Source organism: Protopterus annectens, chromosome 6.part0, assembly GCF_019279795.1.
Source record: "Protopterus annectens isolate FY-2018-M chromosome 6.part0, PAN1.0, whole genome shotgun sequence".
NCBI lineage: Eukaryota > Metazoa > Chordata > Ceratodontiformes > Protopteridae > Protopterus > Protopterus annectens.
The window spans coordinates 882,869,005-882,887,764 of NC_056737.1; the positions used below are offsets into that span (position 1 = coordinate 882,869,005).

The 18,760-nt window shown below is 40.5% G+C and overlaps 1 protein-coding gene across 2 annotated transcripts in view; it reads left to right on the forward strand.

Moving 5' to 3' along the window:
• The window catches only part of PPP2R5E (protein phosphatase 2 regulatory subunit B'epsilon), a 2,371,886-nt gene that overhangs the window by 2,311,910 nt on the left and 41,216 nt on the right, over nt 1–18,760 (forward strand). The window contains exon 14 of one of the 2 annotated variants that reach the window (XM_044074552.1): nt 2,976–3,074. The exons of the other annotated variant lie outside the window; for it this stretch is intronic. Within the exon in view, the coding sequence (XP_043930487.1) occupies nt 2,976–3,074 (99 nt within the window). The remainder of the gene's footprint in view (nt 1–2,975; nt 3,075–18,760) is intronic. 2 annotated transcript variants of the gene reach the window in all.

Here is an 18,760-nt window from a genome sequence, read left to right on the forward strand (position 1 = left end):
CCTGTTACCTTTTGTTACATTGGTTTACCATCAAATAGTTGAAGTGTAGTTGTGCGACTGTCTGGAATACCGAACTGAAATGTCGAAACTGAAATAATTTTTCCTCCCCAATGTCAAACATGGTAAAATTGGAGTTCGACATTCGCTACTTCCAGGAGTTGTGTGCGAAAACCCATTTGCCATTTTGCACAGTATTTTTTCATATAAGGGGTGGCATAAGCCACAAAAATTTGGGCTAGGCTTATAAATGCATTAGGGCAGATAGCCTAGTATAAACCTATGAACCTATCTGGTACGCAAAACAGAAGTAGGGTTTCAGCATTGTAGATGTGCTAAAGTTGTGTTCGACATTATGAAACCTTGGAAATATCCTTTCAAAGAAAGTCATTTGCACAACATTGCACTTCAACTATTTGATGGTAAACCGTTATATCAACCACAGCAAAACTGTTCCAGGCAGGGTCAAGACCCACTCTGCCATGGCATTGGCTTCATCATGGGTTGGATTTTAGAAGTATTCTAGAAGCTGCAACATGGTACTCTGAATGTGCTTTTGCAAAGCACTATAAGCTTGATTCCTTCTCTAGGTCTAGGACCATTTTACAGGGGCTCCTGGACTCTTCTCCTTTCACCTCCCAAAAGTTGTAAGCTAGGTTACTCTATCTGTATATCTAAAGCTACTGCAGCAGTGACCAATGTGATAAACATAGTAACAGTAGATGTTTGAATGATCACTGCTGCAGTAGCCACTCTCTCCCTCCACCCCCCCCCTTGTTTTTGTTCTTCCTAGCATTGACCTTTCAGGGCTTAGCCTCCCTCTTTCTTTTGGCAGGAAATATCTGAAGGGCTGCGCACCCAAACTTATCTTTTAGTTATCTCAGTTTGAGGTGACCGTTTGGGCACATGGGTGGTGCCCTGAAGCTTTTGGAAGCTGGCCAGCTATTATATCCTTGGCAGAATGTAACCCATATAGCTACTGCAGCAGTGATCATTTGAACATCTACCGTTATGGTAAGTTTCCTTACACAAGTGTACTTTTTCCCAAATTCTGACTAGATTTAGGAATGTATTCAGCTGGGAGCAGTCATTGCCTGCCCCCTCAATCAGCAAGATATATTATCTTTGGGAGGATGAGGCCCCAGACATGGCATCTTTCCTTCTTTTGATCCCAGTATTAGAGGATGTTCTTAAAGTCTGCAATTCTCCTTTGCTGAATGAACTTTGTCCTTTGTCCACGCCTTTACAAAGCACAGCAAGCTTGGATGCCCTTTCTAGATCCTGAGCATGCTTCACTGGGACCAATCTCCAAGAGCTTCTGGAGCTTTATCCTTCCTCCTCCTACAATTGGGTAAGCGTCGGAATTCTACTGACATGATAGTAACACAGTGTGATTGTTGAACAGCTGGCTAAGTTCTACTTACCTGTAACAGTAGCTGTTCACAGAACAAGCTGCCTTGCTGGCAGTACCCACCCACCATACCCCTATTTGAATGTACATAATCTTGTGTTTGGTTTGCTGTTGAATGCTGCTCCATAGTCTTTAGTGTGTGTGTGTGTGTGTGCATGTGTGTTTTTGTTGGTATTTGAGCAGTAGGTGTGCGCAGAACCTGTGTTTCCATCTACTCTTCCTGATGGATCTTAGAAAACTAAAAGGGTCTAGTTTCCTGGGTTTGTAAGGCAGTCCCTGTACTGACAGGTCCATCACACCCGACAGGCAGTGGCCGGACTCTGAGCTTTCGTAGTCTGCCAGAGGAAGTGTGTAACAGAGCACTACTACCCATATGCCAGTAAAGCATTGTGTTCTAGGAACACTTATTGTTACAGGTAAGTAGGACTTGCACAACTGGACTTTCTGCTGGTACTCTTTCTGATACACTCAGTGAACACTTACAAGCATTTACTAATAGACTTATGCAACAACCTAAACATTTCAGTTGAAGAAACACTAATTTGCTTACAGAAGCAGCATTTATTTAGGGCAATGTACATAAAACTTTGAATTATCATCTCCGCTTATGCCTTCAGGTTTCACAATTTTCTAAAGCAAATAAACACAACATTATATATAGATTGGCTTGTCCCTGTAATAAATTCTATATAGATAAGACAATATGTCAAGTAAGGATGAGAGTACAAGAACACATTAGAGATGTGATGGACCTGTCAGTACAGGCACTGCCTTACAAACCCAGGAACTAGACCCTCTTAATTTTCTAAGATCCATCAGGAAGAGAAGATGGCAACACAAGTTACACTACCTGTTGGAGAGGTGTATCTGGCGGAATTCTCCCGCCTCAGGTGTAGCCCCGCCCACTATCCTATCACATCCCGACAAAGGTATTAACATCTCCTAGCTACTGCTGGTGCCATATTTAAAGTTATAGAAAAATTCTCCCAAGGAATTCACTCCCCCCTACCTCCTCAGGATTTCTTCAAGGCAGCGTGTTCACCAGGTAAAAGTGTAGCCTTACTGGCGATTTCACTAATGAAAAGAATTCTGATATATGCAGATAGTACTGACCATTATATTTTGTCTACTGTGAATGTACTGCTAATGCAGTAATGTGTAATTGATAGCACTCAGCATTCAATCTTAGTCTGAAATCTTGGAAGGGTTTTTATATACTGTGTAGGCTGTAACTAGTTGAGAAACCTGATTATTGTATTGTGAGGAATATTGCCGTCATATATTTTCAGATCTTATTACCTTTAATGCAGCTGCAAAATGTTAAATGGTACAAATGGCAAATTCTGTTTAATGTACTGTGGAAACCTAATGAAACTGCCGGCACCATAAGTATGTTATCCTATTGGCTTCATAAAGTGTGTGCATTAGATGAAACTTGGCTCATTTAATGTAAAAGTTAAATGTATTATGAGAAAGAAACACTACAGCATAGCAATGTACGTTCTGTAGCATAGAACCCTAACTCTAGCTGCTTCTTATTTGTGCTCTTTCTGTTTTCTTCTCGTAGCACTCTGCCCACCTTTGCTGAACCTAAAAATGCGGTTCCCAACAGAGACCCTCCAGTAGTGCGTGAAATTCAGAGGAACCATTGCCCTACGGCAGTAAAGTATGCAGTTCCTCTACTCTAAGTGAAACATTGTTATAGTCACTGCAAATACTTGTGCTTTCAACAGCTTTTTGTTTAACTTTTATGAAGTTATTGCTACTAAAGGGCAGTACATTTTAATACAGTTAAAGACTGAAGTCAAGCACGTTACCGTGAATTGAAATCCCTAGATCATAAACAAGTACCCCCTCCCTCCTCTAACCAGTGCTTTTGCTAAATTACCCAGCCTGTATTGTGTACTGATTTACTACTTCATTTTTCTTTTTTAACCATAGTAGTACTGTAAATCATTTCTAAGTTACACTACCTGTTGCAGATTTGTATCTGGAGGAATTCTCCCGCCTCAGGTGTAGCCCCGCTCCGTTCGCCCTCGCTACGCTCGGGCTCACTTTGCTCCCCTCCCACCCCCACATATTTCCTTTATAACTAGCCATTTAGTCCCACCCTACTCCAAAACCCCTCCTCTTCCTCCATAGAAGTTCCAACTTCTTCCTCTCTTACTCACTAATCTTAACTAGCATACTTCACCTTCTCCCCCACTTACCTTACCTAGTCTATACTCTGTCACCTATTACATTGATACAACACTACTCACACCCTCATTTCCCATATCTAGCAAATATCACAAAATACTACTCCACTAAAATGTCTAGCCAATGCCTCTCAACCCTCTCATTTCTGCTTCTACCCCCCTCTATTCCTTCTTATTCTCACATCACTCTACAACCACTTGTACCCCATGGACCCCTCCCCCACCCCACAAATCCCACTAATAATAACTCCTTAAGCAATCATCTGTCCTTCTGTAGCTCGTCATCTATCTTGACTACTAATATTCCCATGCCTAAGGTCCAAATACCTCCCAGAAACATCACATTATCTAAACCAAAAGCCAAGCCCTATTCACCTAGTTATGCCATACTCAAATTTATCTACTTTAACCTTAACATTCTCCTAGCTGGTGACATTCATCCTAATCCTGGTCCCACACCCCACACACCTAACCCCAGTTCTCCAAACAAATACATCTCCTTCTACTCTATGAATACTAGGAGCATTTTAAACAAAGTAAGTGAATTACACACTTGGATCTCCCAACAAACTCCTGATATCCTCGTACTTACTGAAACTTGGCTAAAATCCCAACACCTAGATAGAGACTTCCTACCTTCTGGTTATAGTGTACATTGCCTAGATAAACAAAAGAAGAAAGGGGGTGGTGTTACCATATTTCATAACAACTTCCTAACTATTCCAAACACTAAATCACCTTTTCCAGCCCCCCGCCCCAGCCAAAAATCTTATCAGTAAATCTAAGACTAAATGAATACTCCACCATTACTATAGTGGCAGTATACATACCTCCAGGAAATAGCATTCCCCTCCTAGAAAATGTACTTGCCTACATCTCCAATCACATTTCCAATGAAACTATTATACTCTGAGAGATCAACATAAACTGGCTATATCTCTCTGCTCTCCTAACCCATCTTCACACACAAATCTCTATGGATTTACCCAACTTATCACAGACCCATCTTCACACAGGAAAGTAAATAATGTGGGAAGAAATAGCCAGGGAATTGTTATGGCTAGGCTTGTATAGACCCTAGGGCTGATAGCATAGTACCAACCTATGAACCTATGACCCCACCCATACCAGTAACTCTCATTCAGCCATAAGTCTCACTGACTGGATGCTAGTCTCTCACCCTTCAAAATACCATAACCCTGAAACCCTCTCAAACTCCTTAAGTGATCGCTGTCCCATACAAGTTCGCAGATGCATACCCCAACATACTAAACCCCATAGGTTTATAAAATGCCGCAAATTAACAAACTTTGACCCTGAAGTCTTCAGATCTCTCCTCCCGGAAGTAAACTGGATCCCCCTACAACAACTCCCCGTAGATGACGCAGTTCAGTTCTTCAACTCCACATTCGTAAATATTCTTAAGTCTCTTGCACCTCTCCAAACAGTTCGAATTAAGTCAAACCCAGCTCCATGGTTAACTAAAAATATGCAAACATTACTAAAAAATAGGGATAGGGTATGGAAAACCTGGACAAAAACCAAACTCCAACCAGACCTGCAAAAATATAAAGAATTAAGAAATTTGGCCAAAAGACAAATAAATACAGACAAGAAAAATGTATATTCTAATCCACCCTCCACCTTTAAATCAAATCCTAGCAAGTTCTGGAACTCAGTTAACCAAGTATTTCAACCAGGCTCCCCAAGCTTTCCAAAGCCATGTCCTCACAAAACACATGAGGAAACTGCCACAATCTTTAACTCTTACTTTATTTATTAAATAGCAAAACTGATTAACCCCATCCCGAACCAAGCTAGCCGTAATAACATATGAATGTCACAGACCCATCACCAAAAGGCAGCTCTACAAATACTTTCTCCTTAAAACCAGTCTCCACCAACTTTATCAAATCACTACTATCCAAATTAAAACCATGTTCCACATCTGTTGACAGTATCCCCTCTTCTTTCCTACAGATCGCTGCTGGTCCCCTTGCTCTTCCAGTTTCCATACTAATTAATCGCTCCATATCTGAATTAACTGTTCCTACTATCTGGAAACAATTCTATACCCTTCCTATACATAAAGGAGGTAACTCCACATATACATCCAACTTTAGACACATTGCTATAATCTCACCTCTCTCCAAACTTCTAGAAAAATGTATATACAAATAATGCAGTACCTACTTCTAGAGAATCTACTCACACCAACTCAACATGGTTTTCGTCCCAACCCTAGCACCACTACAGCCCTTCTGTCCTTCCTTAATACTGTATCACTTGCCAGAGACCACAATAAACTTATCTCCTGTCTGTTCTTAGACCTCTCAAAGGCCTTTGACACACCTTAATTTCTCACCTCCTACTGTATCCTGGTTTAAAAGTTATCTCTCTGATCGCTACCAGTCAGTAAAATGGCATTCAGCCCACTCCCCCTTGCTCACCATTAAAACAGGTATACCACAAGGTTTCCATCCTTGGTCCACTACTTTTCAATATCTTTATCAATCTTCTCTCCTCTTCCTGTCCTGACTCATCTATTATACAGTATGCAGATGACGCTACAGTCATCTCAGTCGATGACTCTATAACTCAACTTACATCAATTACTCAGACTTCCTTCAACTCAGTAGAAAAATGGCTATCCAATAACCAACTTATTCTCAATCCAAACAAGACTAAACTACTACTGTTTCTTCCAAAAAACATTCAATTAAGGAAGCTAAGTTAACCGTTTCTTAACTCTTACCCACCTTACTCTATAGTTCTCAAATTCTAACTAAAATCAACACTGGACTATTAGCCAAACTAGAAACAACTTGCAACAAAATTTCCAGATTTGCGCACAGAATACATATAGGTACCATCACTGTCTCATTGAAAGAACTACACTGGCTTGAACTACCCAATCTTCTCCTACTAACTCAGACCCAGATCATTCATTCAGTTCTCTACAAACCCTCTTATTGTCCATCTCTCTCTACTCGAATCTCCTACTACACCCCAGCAAGATCTCTCCATAGTTCCAACCAAGGGCTATTACAAATTCATAAACCTAATACTAAAATAGGGCAAAATCTCTACAGTTTTTGCCCTGCTAAAACTTGGAATAATCTACCACTCCAAGTCAGGACTCTTCAGCAGCAAAAGCAATTCAAAACGGCCACTAAACAATACCTACAATCTAAATGAATATGTCAGTGTAACCATCCCCCATAAACCTGTCTCCCCTAGCTTCTAACTATCCTCTAGGTCCATCTCCTATCCCTCCTTTCAACTGTGTTCCACTTCTCATTTCAACAGTTACCAAAACTAATCACATGTAAATATGATGTTATTATTTCTTTAACTTCATTGTATTAAGATTTTATGCTTTTTGTATTGTGTACACTTTTGTTACTTGTCCATTTATTAGTACTATGGATGTTAGTCATGCAATCTGTATTGGAGCTTTTCTTTTCGGGCCTCCGCTGAAAAAGGGCTACTTAGCTCAGACGGACATTCCCGGTCATCAAATGTAAAATAAAATAAAATAAATAAATGTTGAAAACAATTCTCCTACGAATCCAGTAGCACATTTTTAGAGCATCATAATAGTAATTCATATTTGTTAAAATTTTTGATATATGTATTAAAGTTCTGAGTTATATCTGAATCCTTCAGTTATATTATTACAGAAGGAAGCTTGGTTTATATTTGCTTATGACACTTTATATCCTAGGGGGCTCAATAATGAGGTCGTTACGAAGCACTTGGTTTAAGTTTTATCTTGGAAGTGGGAAGATCTATGTATGGATTTATTCACAAGTATTTGTGGATGCTTATATTTTGTGTGAAAGTGTTTATGAATGTATCTATATCTATCTATCTATCTATATATATATATATATATATATATATATATATATATATAAAATATTTTTATATCTATATTTGTATGTTGTATTACAAACATAAAACTACTGTTCAATCTCAGCCTTACTACAGGATATGTACCCAAAGAGTGGCGTACAGCAACTGTGGTCCCTGTCCACAAAGGTGGTGCCTCAACGGATCCTGGAAACTATCTCCCCATAAGCCTGACTAGCTTGGTCTGCAAAGCAATGGAAAGGATCATCATGGACCTCATAAATAAAGATATTGGGGACCTACAGACACTGGATCCTACCCAGTTCGGCTTTGTTAAGGGCAGATCCTGCCTCTTAAACCTGGTTGATTTCTTTGAAACAGTCACCAAGGCCATTGACGAGGGGAAGGTGGTCAGCCTACCTGGACCTCGCAAAAGCCTTCGATACAATACCCCACTCGGGCATTATAGATAAGCTCACCAGCTTAAATATAAACCCCTATGTCACTAGATGGGTTGCAAACTGGCTCAAGGACAGAACCCACATGGTTAGAATTGCTGGAACCATGTCAGACTCCAAACCAGTTACAAGTGGCGTCCCACAAGGCTCAGTCCTGGGACCTCTCTTGTTCGGTATATATTTCTCGGAGGTACAGGCCAACACAGAAGGACTGTGGCTGACCAAGTTCGCAGATGACTGCAAACTGGGCGCCATAATCGACTCTCCAGCCGGCACAAGCATCCTCCAAAAGGGCCTCATAGAAACAGACAACTGGTGCCAGAGCCATGGCCTCAAGCTAACGCCAAAAGTGTATAGTCATCCCCTTTGGCAAAAACAAAGTGCCCACAAATTACCACATAGGTGGTAATCCATTAAGTACAGAAGAAGTAATTAGGGACCTGGGGACCCAAGTTGATAGCAATCTCTCATTTGACAACCACGTGGCCAAAGTGGTTAGAAAAACATTTTATATAGCCCACCTAATCATGAAGGGAGTCACATCTAGATCAGGGGAGGTCATCGTGCCTCTTTACTCATCCCTCATCAGGCCCATAATTGAGTACAATGCCCCTTTTGGGATGTACCTTACCAGACACCTGCAGCAACTGGAAAGACCCCAAAAGTACCTCACCAAGAGGATCAAAGGGCTCAAACAGATGCCATATGTTGCCCGGTTAAAGAAACTCCAGCTCTACTCAGTGGCATGCCGCCTGTTCTGAGGCGATCTTTGCCTGACGTATAAAGCCATGTCCAACCCGGAATTAATGGACATGCTGCACCTCAGAAAATCCAAATCCTATCGAGCTACACCCTCGAGAGACTTGAACCTCAGCACTGAAATAAATAGGACATGCTGGAGGGACAGATTCATAACCCAGAGGCTCCCTTCACTCTGGAATAAAATCCCAGTCCAGGTTAGGCAGAGTCCCTCATTGACTCTCTTCAAGTGGAATCTTGATGAGTGGATGGGAGATCGTAGGTTTACCCCGGGTATCACTTCTGTGTCACTGTTAGACAGAGGCACAGTATACTAACCTCAAAAAAGGGCATAGCAAAATTAATTTAAAATGGGTGGCGAAAGCCAAACACATTCTGGCTAAGCTTATAAATGCCCTAGGGCAGATTGCCTAGTATGAACCTATGAACCTATATTTGTGTATTTACTTGCGTATGAATTTAAGTGCCTGTGTCTTTAAATGATAAGTTCATGTTTAGATTGATTAAGTGGTTAACTGATGAAATGATTTGAGAATTTTTATATATAAAGTTGTGTTTGTTTGCTTTAGAAAATTTTGAACCCTGAAGGAGTAAGCCAAAGAGACAGTTCAAAGTTTTATGTACATTGCCCTAAATAAATGTTGCTTCTGTATGCCAAGTAGTGTTTCTTCAGTTGAAGTGTGGAGGAGTCGGTATTTGGCACAAACAGTAAAATTTCTGTTGGAAACCTAAACAAACATCCTAACCAAGTAATTTATCTGCAGACACATTTATTTGCACCCTGAAATTGTGTAACAGGTAAATCCTAAAAGCCCTGCTTTTAAATAAGGCTGTTCAAGAAGTTTTGTTCTCTGTACTTTGGCTTCATCTTCTCGGGGACTCTCAAAAAGATGAAGCCCTTCAGAACCCTGTTGACTCAGAAGAGCTTCTCTTCCTCCAGCTGAATACTTGGTTACCCCATTTCTGTTAATGAGCAATGAGATTGCATAACCTACAAGAGTCGTCTAGGTCCTAACTTCTCTCCAGAGACCTAAAACAAGAAAACTGTACAAGAGCATATGGATAGATTTCTGTATGGATTACCTCAAAGGGGATTGATCCTTTTAACACCTATGTCTGCTGTTTTAGTCTATCTTTTCCAGGGTTTTCTTTCTTGTACTTATGATTTGTATCAAGATTAACTGTTCCGTTGGAAAGAAAAAAAGAATAACTCCCCTGTTGTTTATTTATAACTGGTAGGGTATTTTCAGCAGTATGTTTCAAATATGACCTCTATTGAAGGATGTAGTACTCCCTTAGGAATTGGTTTGTGTTGGAAATGTTAATGCTGCCTCCTTTTGACCCAGCCCGTAAAGCCTGTTTTAAAACATCTGCTATGAAAAACTTTTTCTTGTGACCTTTACTTCTGTTTGATTAATTTCAGAGCCGATTGCTTTGTGTTAACTCATCTGGTATTCAATCAGAGTACAGTAGTTTTGTGAACAAGTGCTATCGTTGCTCTTAGTAGTTAATGAATCAAACATTAATCAGTTGATCAATTTACCTGCATTTCCCCTGAGACTACTTCAGTAGTGGGAAGTTTGCATTGCATTGCAAGAATGTGCATGGGCAGCTGAGGTCCATTGTGAACAGGAGGAAATCAATTAGAAAGGATTCTGATGGGTGCTTGTGTCTGAAGTCCCTTTGTCCAAGTGGCCTTTTGACTATATTAAGTTTTGTTATACAAAGTTACTGCAAGAATTTGCCTCTTGCGCCTAGCACATAGCCAGGACAGCTACTGCTGCATGAGACTTTCTTCAGAAATGTATACTTAGATGATATTTGTACAGCTGCAGCATGGGCTTCTCTGAATTATTCTGTAAAATATTACAAGCTGGACGTTATCCCAATGTCTCGGTCTTCCTCCGGGTTTCAGTCATATGATATATGCTTTCATTATGCTACCCAGAAAGACAGTCTTGGAGCTGTTTCCTACTAGTAAGAAAGTTATGCAGTTATCGTAATGATAGCCCTGCACTACCATATACTCTTCTTCCCTCAAGCTTTAGACAAAGGAGGTCTATTCAGATACTGTTTTGTATGTGATTTTCAGATGTATGATTGCCTTTCTTTTTGGTGCTTTACTTTTGGAAAGCACACTGAAGATCTGGATAGCTGAGGAGGAATGTAGATCCTTACTGATATATGAGAGGAATAACAGCCTGCAAGGGTATCAGATGCCTAGTTAAGATCTGTGATCTAAGTCGTACTGCTTTTGAAGAATATAGACTACGGTCATGCAGATCTGTCATAATTTTTGTTCCATCTCTTCTCATTGACTTAACAGATATGGTGTGCATGCATACAGCAATGTACGTACTGACACTTGCACAGTGTATCTGTTCACTGAAATTAGTACTACTATTTGTTTTCTTTAGGAAGTCACAAATGCTCATGCATCCGGTTGGTTGTGTTAGGTTGCCTGCCCACTGCTGTTATCTCATGAATAGTTTTTTTAGATTTGTTTTTCATTTTTTTCTATATTACTTTGCACTGAGCAGCTTTACTGTGGTAGATGGGAATAGTCAGGTTTGCATTTAAAAGGTGTAAAACATTGTAGTTGTACTTTTTTCTTTGTGGTAGCCACAGTACCGTGGATTTTTTTTTTTTTTTTTTTGCAGACAGACTCTTACCATTGGTAATTCTTAATTGACAACAATCAGTAATGGCAAACAGCCACTGCTTGTTCACATTTTTGAATACAAACTTTTCATTGCATAAAAGACAATAGTGTCTTGTACTTTGCAGGCATAACTCTGAAATATGTAGGTCATGAATAAAAATATGTACCATAGTTAATTTTGCTAAATAAAACGGTTTTGCTTACCGTGTAGGAAATGCACCCCTCCAATTAGACAGTGGTGTAAGGGATATGAGTACTCTTAATTCCTTATCATTTGACCATCATGCTTCCACAGTAGTTCAGAAAGCCTCTTATCTGGCCCATAATTTCAAAAGGCATGTCCACTAGATCCAAAGAAGTCTTAATTCCCCTTTACTCATATCTTATCAGACCCATTATTGAATATAATGCACCTTTTGGCATGTATTTATCTAGACATGTCACTCAACTTGAAAGACCTCAGAGATTCATAACTAAAGATCAGTGGCCTCAGAAATCTTCGTTATCAGGAGAGACTGATATACCTTTCTCTTTATTCAGTCTGTTAGAACTCCTTCATGTTAATCTTTGTCTAACTATTCCTGCCATGAAAGATCCAACCCTGTTTGATCTCCTCTTCCTTCGAAGAACGAATACTACATTATATAATCAGATATAGAAACTAAACCTTCATCAGCAAGATAAAACATGTTAGCATGACAGATTAATTTCCCTAGGTATCCCTCAATTCTGGAACAAACTTCCACTATTTGTCAAGCTGAGTAGCACCATTGCCACTTTCAAGGTAAACCTAGATAATTGGATGGGCAGCCTCAAATTCTCTCCCAGTCTATCTTTTCTTATCCTTGAGGCTAGAGGGAAATTTTGAATAAAGTATTTTGGCTAGGCTTGAAATGGTCTGTAGTACCTCAGCTTTACTATCATTTCTCACCACCTTAGCCCTCGCTAAAGGTGATCACAAACTCCTATCCTGTCTGTTTCTTGACCTTTCTAAGGCTTTTGACATTGTCTCACACACACTGCTACTTAGTAAACTTGTAGACCTAAACTTGAAATAAACTTCTTCCCTGATACAATTGCATGGTTCTCTAGCTACATTTCTAGTAGGCTGCAGTCAAGTATGATGGGACTCAACAATATCTACTCCTCTCTCAGTAAGAACTGATGTTCCCCAAGGTTCCATTCTTGGACCTCTACTCTTAAATATCTTCACCAACTCACTCCACTCCTCTTGTCCTCAGTCTAACATTGTCCAATATGTAGATGACTCTACAGTCATAACTATTGCTAATTCCCCCTTAGAACTCCTAACAAATACCCAGACATCTTTCAACTCAGTAGAGACATGGCTTACTAATAATCAGCTCATCCTCAGCCCTAAGAAAACAAAAGTACTTCTCTTTCTACCTAAATCTGCAAACTACATTAAACTTTCTTTCTCCATAAGGTCCCTAAACAATACTCCTATAGAAGTCGAAACTAGCACAAAACTCATTGGCATTACCATTGATGACCAACTAAAATTCGATCTTCACATTAACAATTGTATTAAAAAAAACCCAAAAGCTAGGACTACTGTACAGGAACAACAAATTCCTAACTACTTAAACTAGGATTTCTCTTACCCATGCCTACCTTCTACCATGCTTAAACTATTGTTCCCAAATTCTCACAAATCTGAACTCCTCCCTATTTACCAAATTAGAATCAACCTACCACAAAATAGCTAGATTTGCGGCTCAACTTACATATACATCTCACCACTTTCTCTCCCTATAATACCTGAACTGGCCTGAACTACCTCAACTGTTCCTACAGTCTCAACTCCAAATCATGCACTCCATCCTATGTCAGCCTGATTTCTGCCCAAGTCTGTCTTCTCTCATCTCTCACTACTCCCCTAGCAGACTTCTCCGAAGCTCAACCAAAGACCTACTAAAAATCCAAAAACCCAAATCCAACACGCGGTGCAACTTATATAGCTACCATCCCTCTATTGCATGGAACAAACTCCCACTAGAAATAAGGTCCCTGACTCACCCCAAACAATTTAAGCTGGCAACCAAAGACCACTTTAAAAAACACTGGTCCTGCCATTGTACTCACCTTTCCTGATTATTACCTACCTTTTGTAGTGCAGTCAAACTAACTTACTAAAACTTACCATTAACTACTTCATCCTATGCAACCTCCAAAGCTTCTTCTATACTCTGCTCCCTGAAATTCTTATGTAACCTTTTAAGTTTCTGCTACTCCTTATATTTACTCAACTTTCTTTTTAAACCAAAACATACAACTTATTCTACTTTAACATTCTCCTCTTTGTTTATAGTACTGTGTCTGGCAACGATGTACATGTATGTAGCTTACATATTTTAACTACCACAATTCTCTATTGCTATTTTTATTGAAATGTATCTATATTGTTATTTTTATTGCATTGTATATCTTTGGAGCTTTTCTCCCCAGGCCTCCGCTGAAAAAGGGCAATAGCTCAGCCAGACACTCCCGGTCAACAAATGTAAAATAAATAAATATTTTACCTGTAAAACTTAAGCTAATGCACATGATTATATGTCTGCACATTATATTACATTGTAAACAAATGTAAGCTACCTGTTGTGGAGTATATCCCCTTATATATTCTCCAAACCCAGTGGAGTAGATGTTTCTCCCCCTGGACCAACAAGTAAACTGAAAAGGAAAAGCCTTTTTGTTCTCAGATTGTCATTGTGTCCGATGAAATCTTACAGACAGAAGTGCTTATTACTTTGAATGAACTGGACAATTTAAAGCTGAAAGAAGAACTGCTTCATGTTTTTATTACAGGAGTTTGAGAATGTGTGCATACTACACTGCTTAGCTGTCTTCCTGCAAAAATCTACAGGAAAACAACAGTGGATTACTGCCAACAAAAGGGCTTTTCCTTTTAATTTTATTATATTGCACTGTTATCCAGGCATCGGTGCAGTACATAGAGGGAGGCATACGTAAAGAAGGTAAACAGGATTTCCAAAAGTATGCATGGCAGTGCACAGAAGGATAAAAAGTTAACTCTGATAGCCAAGAAATGGGTAGTTGAAGTTGTCTGTTAAGCATTTTTTCTTTCTTTTCTTTTCTTTTTTTTTGAGTGCTACTTTGAGATTTCTGTTTTATAAATAGTCAGTGGGCCAAGGGCACTTACCTTGTTACCATGTTATAAATTAATAAATAAATAAACCTGCCTTTTAACAAACATTCTCTAATTATTTTCACTGTTTGATGAAAAGAGTCTTAATGCACATTTTTGAAATTATTTATTTATGTATCCACCTTTGTTGACTGGGTTAGTCCCACTAGGCCAATAGCCTCTCTTCAGGGCAAACTCATGATATTTATGCTGCTATAGTTGCATAGCATTCTGCAGTTCAGCTACTATTTGATTTTGGCTCGTTACACTTGTTAGCATTCACTTTCTGTAGTGATAATCAGGTTTGTAAAATGAAGTGTTAAAACTCTTGAAAGTAGTGCATACACTAGATGTTCTTCATCTCACATTGCTGCAGTCATAACCTGTGGGTAGTCCGCTGTCCTCGGTCGGCCCGAATACCAAAGTGTTAGGCTGGCGTCGGTCATGGCCACTCAGATCTGACGTCAGTACGCCATGGTATTAAAGCGCATGACCGACGTCATATCCTCAGTCTTTCTTGCCGCATGGTCCGAAGCAGAAGCAGCGTTTGCAAGTGCCGTTCGGCGTTCTGAAATTTTCGTATTCTGAGTTTCAGACCGAAAACCAAGTTGGGCTAAGTACCCCGTTGGGGAATATTTTTGTTTTTTCTTGCCTCAGTTAATTCCGGATGTCAGAAAAAGTGAATAATTGTATTTCTTGTGGGAAACAGATACCGCATAGGGATTACCACTCTCTCTGTATTCCTTGTTTGGGGCCTGAGCACGACGTTGTCGGGTGTCGCTTTTGTGCTAGGTTTAATAAGCGCACCATTAAGCGTAGGTTAGATTGCGCTAGGCTTGTCTTCGGTAAGTGGTGTAATTACAATATGCCGTCGGATCCTCCGACGCCCGCTACCGCTAAGAAGCGCAAGGAAAAGTCTTTGAAGTCCAAGCAGGATGAGTCGTCCGTTCCGGACGCCGGTTCTTTAGAAACTACGGTGGAATCTCTGGATCCAGCTGAGGTTTCAGCTGAGTCTCAGGGGGAACCGTTAATTTTGCAAGATGTGGCCTCTCAGGAGTCAGGTCAGGCTGAGGGGGCCTCTCAGGTTGCTGTACTCCCTTCTTTGCATAAGGTGGTTAGGCCTTCCCCTTCTGTCTCTAAGGTACCTACCAAGGTCAGGCCTGGTTTGTCTTCCTCTGGTGTCAGTCCTAGTTCTGCAGGTTCTGTACCTAAAAAACACATGCTTAAGATGGCAGAAGATTTGATTTCCTTAATCAGGGGTTCTATGCCCCCTCCAGATAAGAGGCCTAGGGTGGAGCCAGAGGTGGAAAGTTTGGAGCATGCTTCAGATTACTCAGAGTCTTCGGCTGAAGACATTCAGGATTTTCCTCCTTATTCTGATTCAGACGCAGAGGATTCCAGTCCTTCTGCTTCTCCTCCAGAGGATTTTTCTTTTTCAGAAACCCTGCATTCTATGAGGGCGCATTTTAAATGGGAAGGTCAGGATTTCTCAGATTCCCGAAAGAGGCTCAGGGAATTTTTGTTTTTACCACAACATCGGCCCTTGGCTATACCTAAACAAGGGACTCTCTGTGACCCGACCAGAGGCGAGTCAGATCTTAACGACAGATGCCTCGGACAAGGCTTGGGGAGCACACCTCAATGGAAAATGGGTTCAAGACACGTGGCCTGCCAGACTTCAACATTTACATATCAACTTGAAGGAGATGTTAGCAGTCCAGTTTGCATTGATGGCTTTCAAGGATCTACTTCACCCAGGACAAGTGTTGATTCAAACAGACAACACAACTGTCATGTGGTACATCAACAAGCAAGGGGGAACCCATTCGTACCCTCTTTGCAGGCAAGCTATGATTTTGTGGGAGACTGCTCTCAGTTTGCACCTCACTCTTCAGGCAAGGTTTCTGCCAGGAGCACAGAACTGCTTAGCAGATGTTTTGAGTAGACAGATGGTGGATCCCCACGAGTGGAAGTTGGATCCTCATGTATTTCGACAGTTGACAGTGATATGGGGGACTCCAGACATAGATCTGTTCGCTTCTCCACTAAATTTCCAGTTGCCAAAGTTTTGCACAAAGATGTTTCATCTAACAGCTTGGAAAGTGGATGCTCTATCGTTCAGTTGGAGCAATCTTCACGTCTATGCCTTTCCTCCTCTGCCTCTTCTTCCCAAGGTGCTCTTGAAGGTCAGACAGGACAAGCCCTCCATGATTCTAATAGCTCCAGATTGGCCTCGGCAGCACTGGTATCCTCTGCTGAGGAGTTTAGTACAGGAGCCTCCTTGGCATTTTCCTTCAATTCCACACCTTTTGTCTCAGGCAGGCAATCATTTCTTCAATGTCAGGATACAGTCCCTGCATCTGACAGCCTGGCATATTCTGTTCTAGAACCTGTAGGGTCGCAGCTTCCTCAACAAGTTTTGAATGTCATTTTGGAGGCCAGAAGGCCTAGTACAAGGAAAGTTTATGCTGATAAATGGAGGAGATTTTTTATTTGGAGCAAAGCAAAGAGCTTAGATGTTTCCAGGCCTAATTTGAGTGTTTCTCTTCAATATCGTACAGAATTATTAGACAAGGGTTTGTCTTTCTCCTCTGTAAAAGTTCATGCTGCAGCCATTTCTGCTGACTATGACTGAATTATTTCATGAACATATTATGAACACCATTATTCTCTCATCCTTTGTTTAAGCAATTCCTTAGAGGGGCAAAGAACATAAGACCCCCGCGTAGAGCTCCTACTCCTTCCTGTGATCTCAATTTTGTGTTGGAAAAACTTACTTTACCTCCTTTTGAGCCTGCAGCTGCATCTGAGTTGAAGTTTTTGTCTTGGAAGACTGCTTTTTTGTTGGCCATTACGTCTGCTAGAAGGGTGTCTGAATTACAGGCTCTAATGGCAGTTGAACCCTTCCTGATTTTTCATAAGGATAGGGTATCTCTATGTACTAACCCTACTTTTATGCCTAAATTGGTTTCAAATGTGGCCTTGAACCAATCTATTCATTTGCCTACTTTTTATGCTGATCCCCAAAATAAAGGGGAGAAAATTTTGCACACTTTGGATATTCACAGGCAGTTGCGTTTTTATTTGAGCAGGACTAAAGGGTTCAGACAGTCTCAACAGTTATTTGTTTCTTTTGCTTTGGGTTCTCAGGGGAAACCTGTTTCAAAACAAACTATTTCTAAGTGGATTGGTCATTGTATTGCTTTTTGTTATTCTCATCATGGTAAGGAGATTCCGGCTGGAATCAGACCTCATTCCACTAGGGCTACTGCCACTTCTACTGCTTTTTTAAGGGGTGTAGCTACTAAAGATATTTTGGAAGCAGCTACTTGGAGTTCAGTGCACACTTTTTCTAAACATTACCATCTCCCTCTTTATTCCAAATCTAGGGCTGGGTTTGCCACTGCAGTCTTACAGGACATGTTAGCAGCTCCTAATGCTTTATGATTTTGCCAACCTCCCTTTACCTTTGCTTTGGGATTCTACCCACAGGTTATGACTGCAGCAATCTGAGATGAAGAACATAGTACAGTTTTGTACCTACCATAAATGTAGATGTTCGAAGATCCACATTGCTGCAGTCCAATTTACCCTCCTTCCCCTCTGTAGTTTGGAGTGGTTGTCTGGTTTGGGTTGTAAATATTGTTTGTACATGAGTTTTGGTGTTTTTTTCTGTTTTTGGTTATGGCCTTTCTTTTTAGGGCCTTCTGACATCTGGGGCAAGAAAGACTGAGGATATGACGTCGGTCATGCGCTTTAATACCATGGCGTACTGACGTCAGATCTGAGCGACCATGACCGACGCCAGCCTAACACTTTGGTATTCGGGCCGACCGAGGACAGTGGACTACCCACAGGTTATGACTGCAGCAATGTGGATCTTCGAACATCTACATTTATGGTAGGTACAAAACTGTACTTTTCCATGCTTGCTTGTAAATAGTATCACCAATGCCATTAATTATTTTGCTTACCGAACAAATGAATTTGAAGCACAACTTTTCCAAACTGACATAGATGCAGGAGAGTCCTTGCTTCTTACAGCTCCTTAGAAGTTTAGCATTGTTTAGCATCTCCTTCATTACAAAGCAGTGAAGCACCTTACCAGAATGCAGAGCAGTTTTTAAAGCTTTTAGCATGTGGCATGTCATTTTTGGGAAAAAAAATGTGATCGCTTTAGCCTTCTTTGTAGTGACCTACTCTTTTAAATTGCTTTAATATTGGAGAAAAGAAACTGGTTACTGAGTCCAA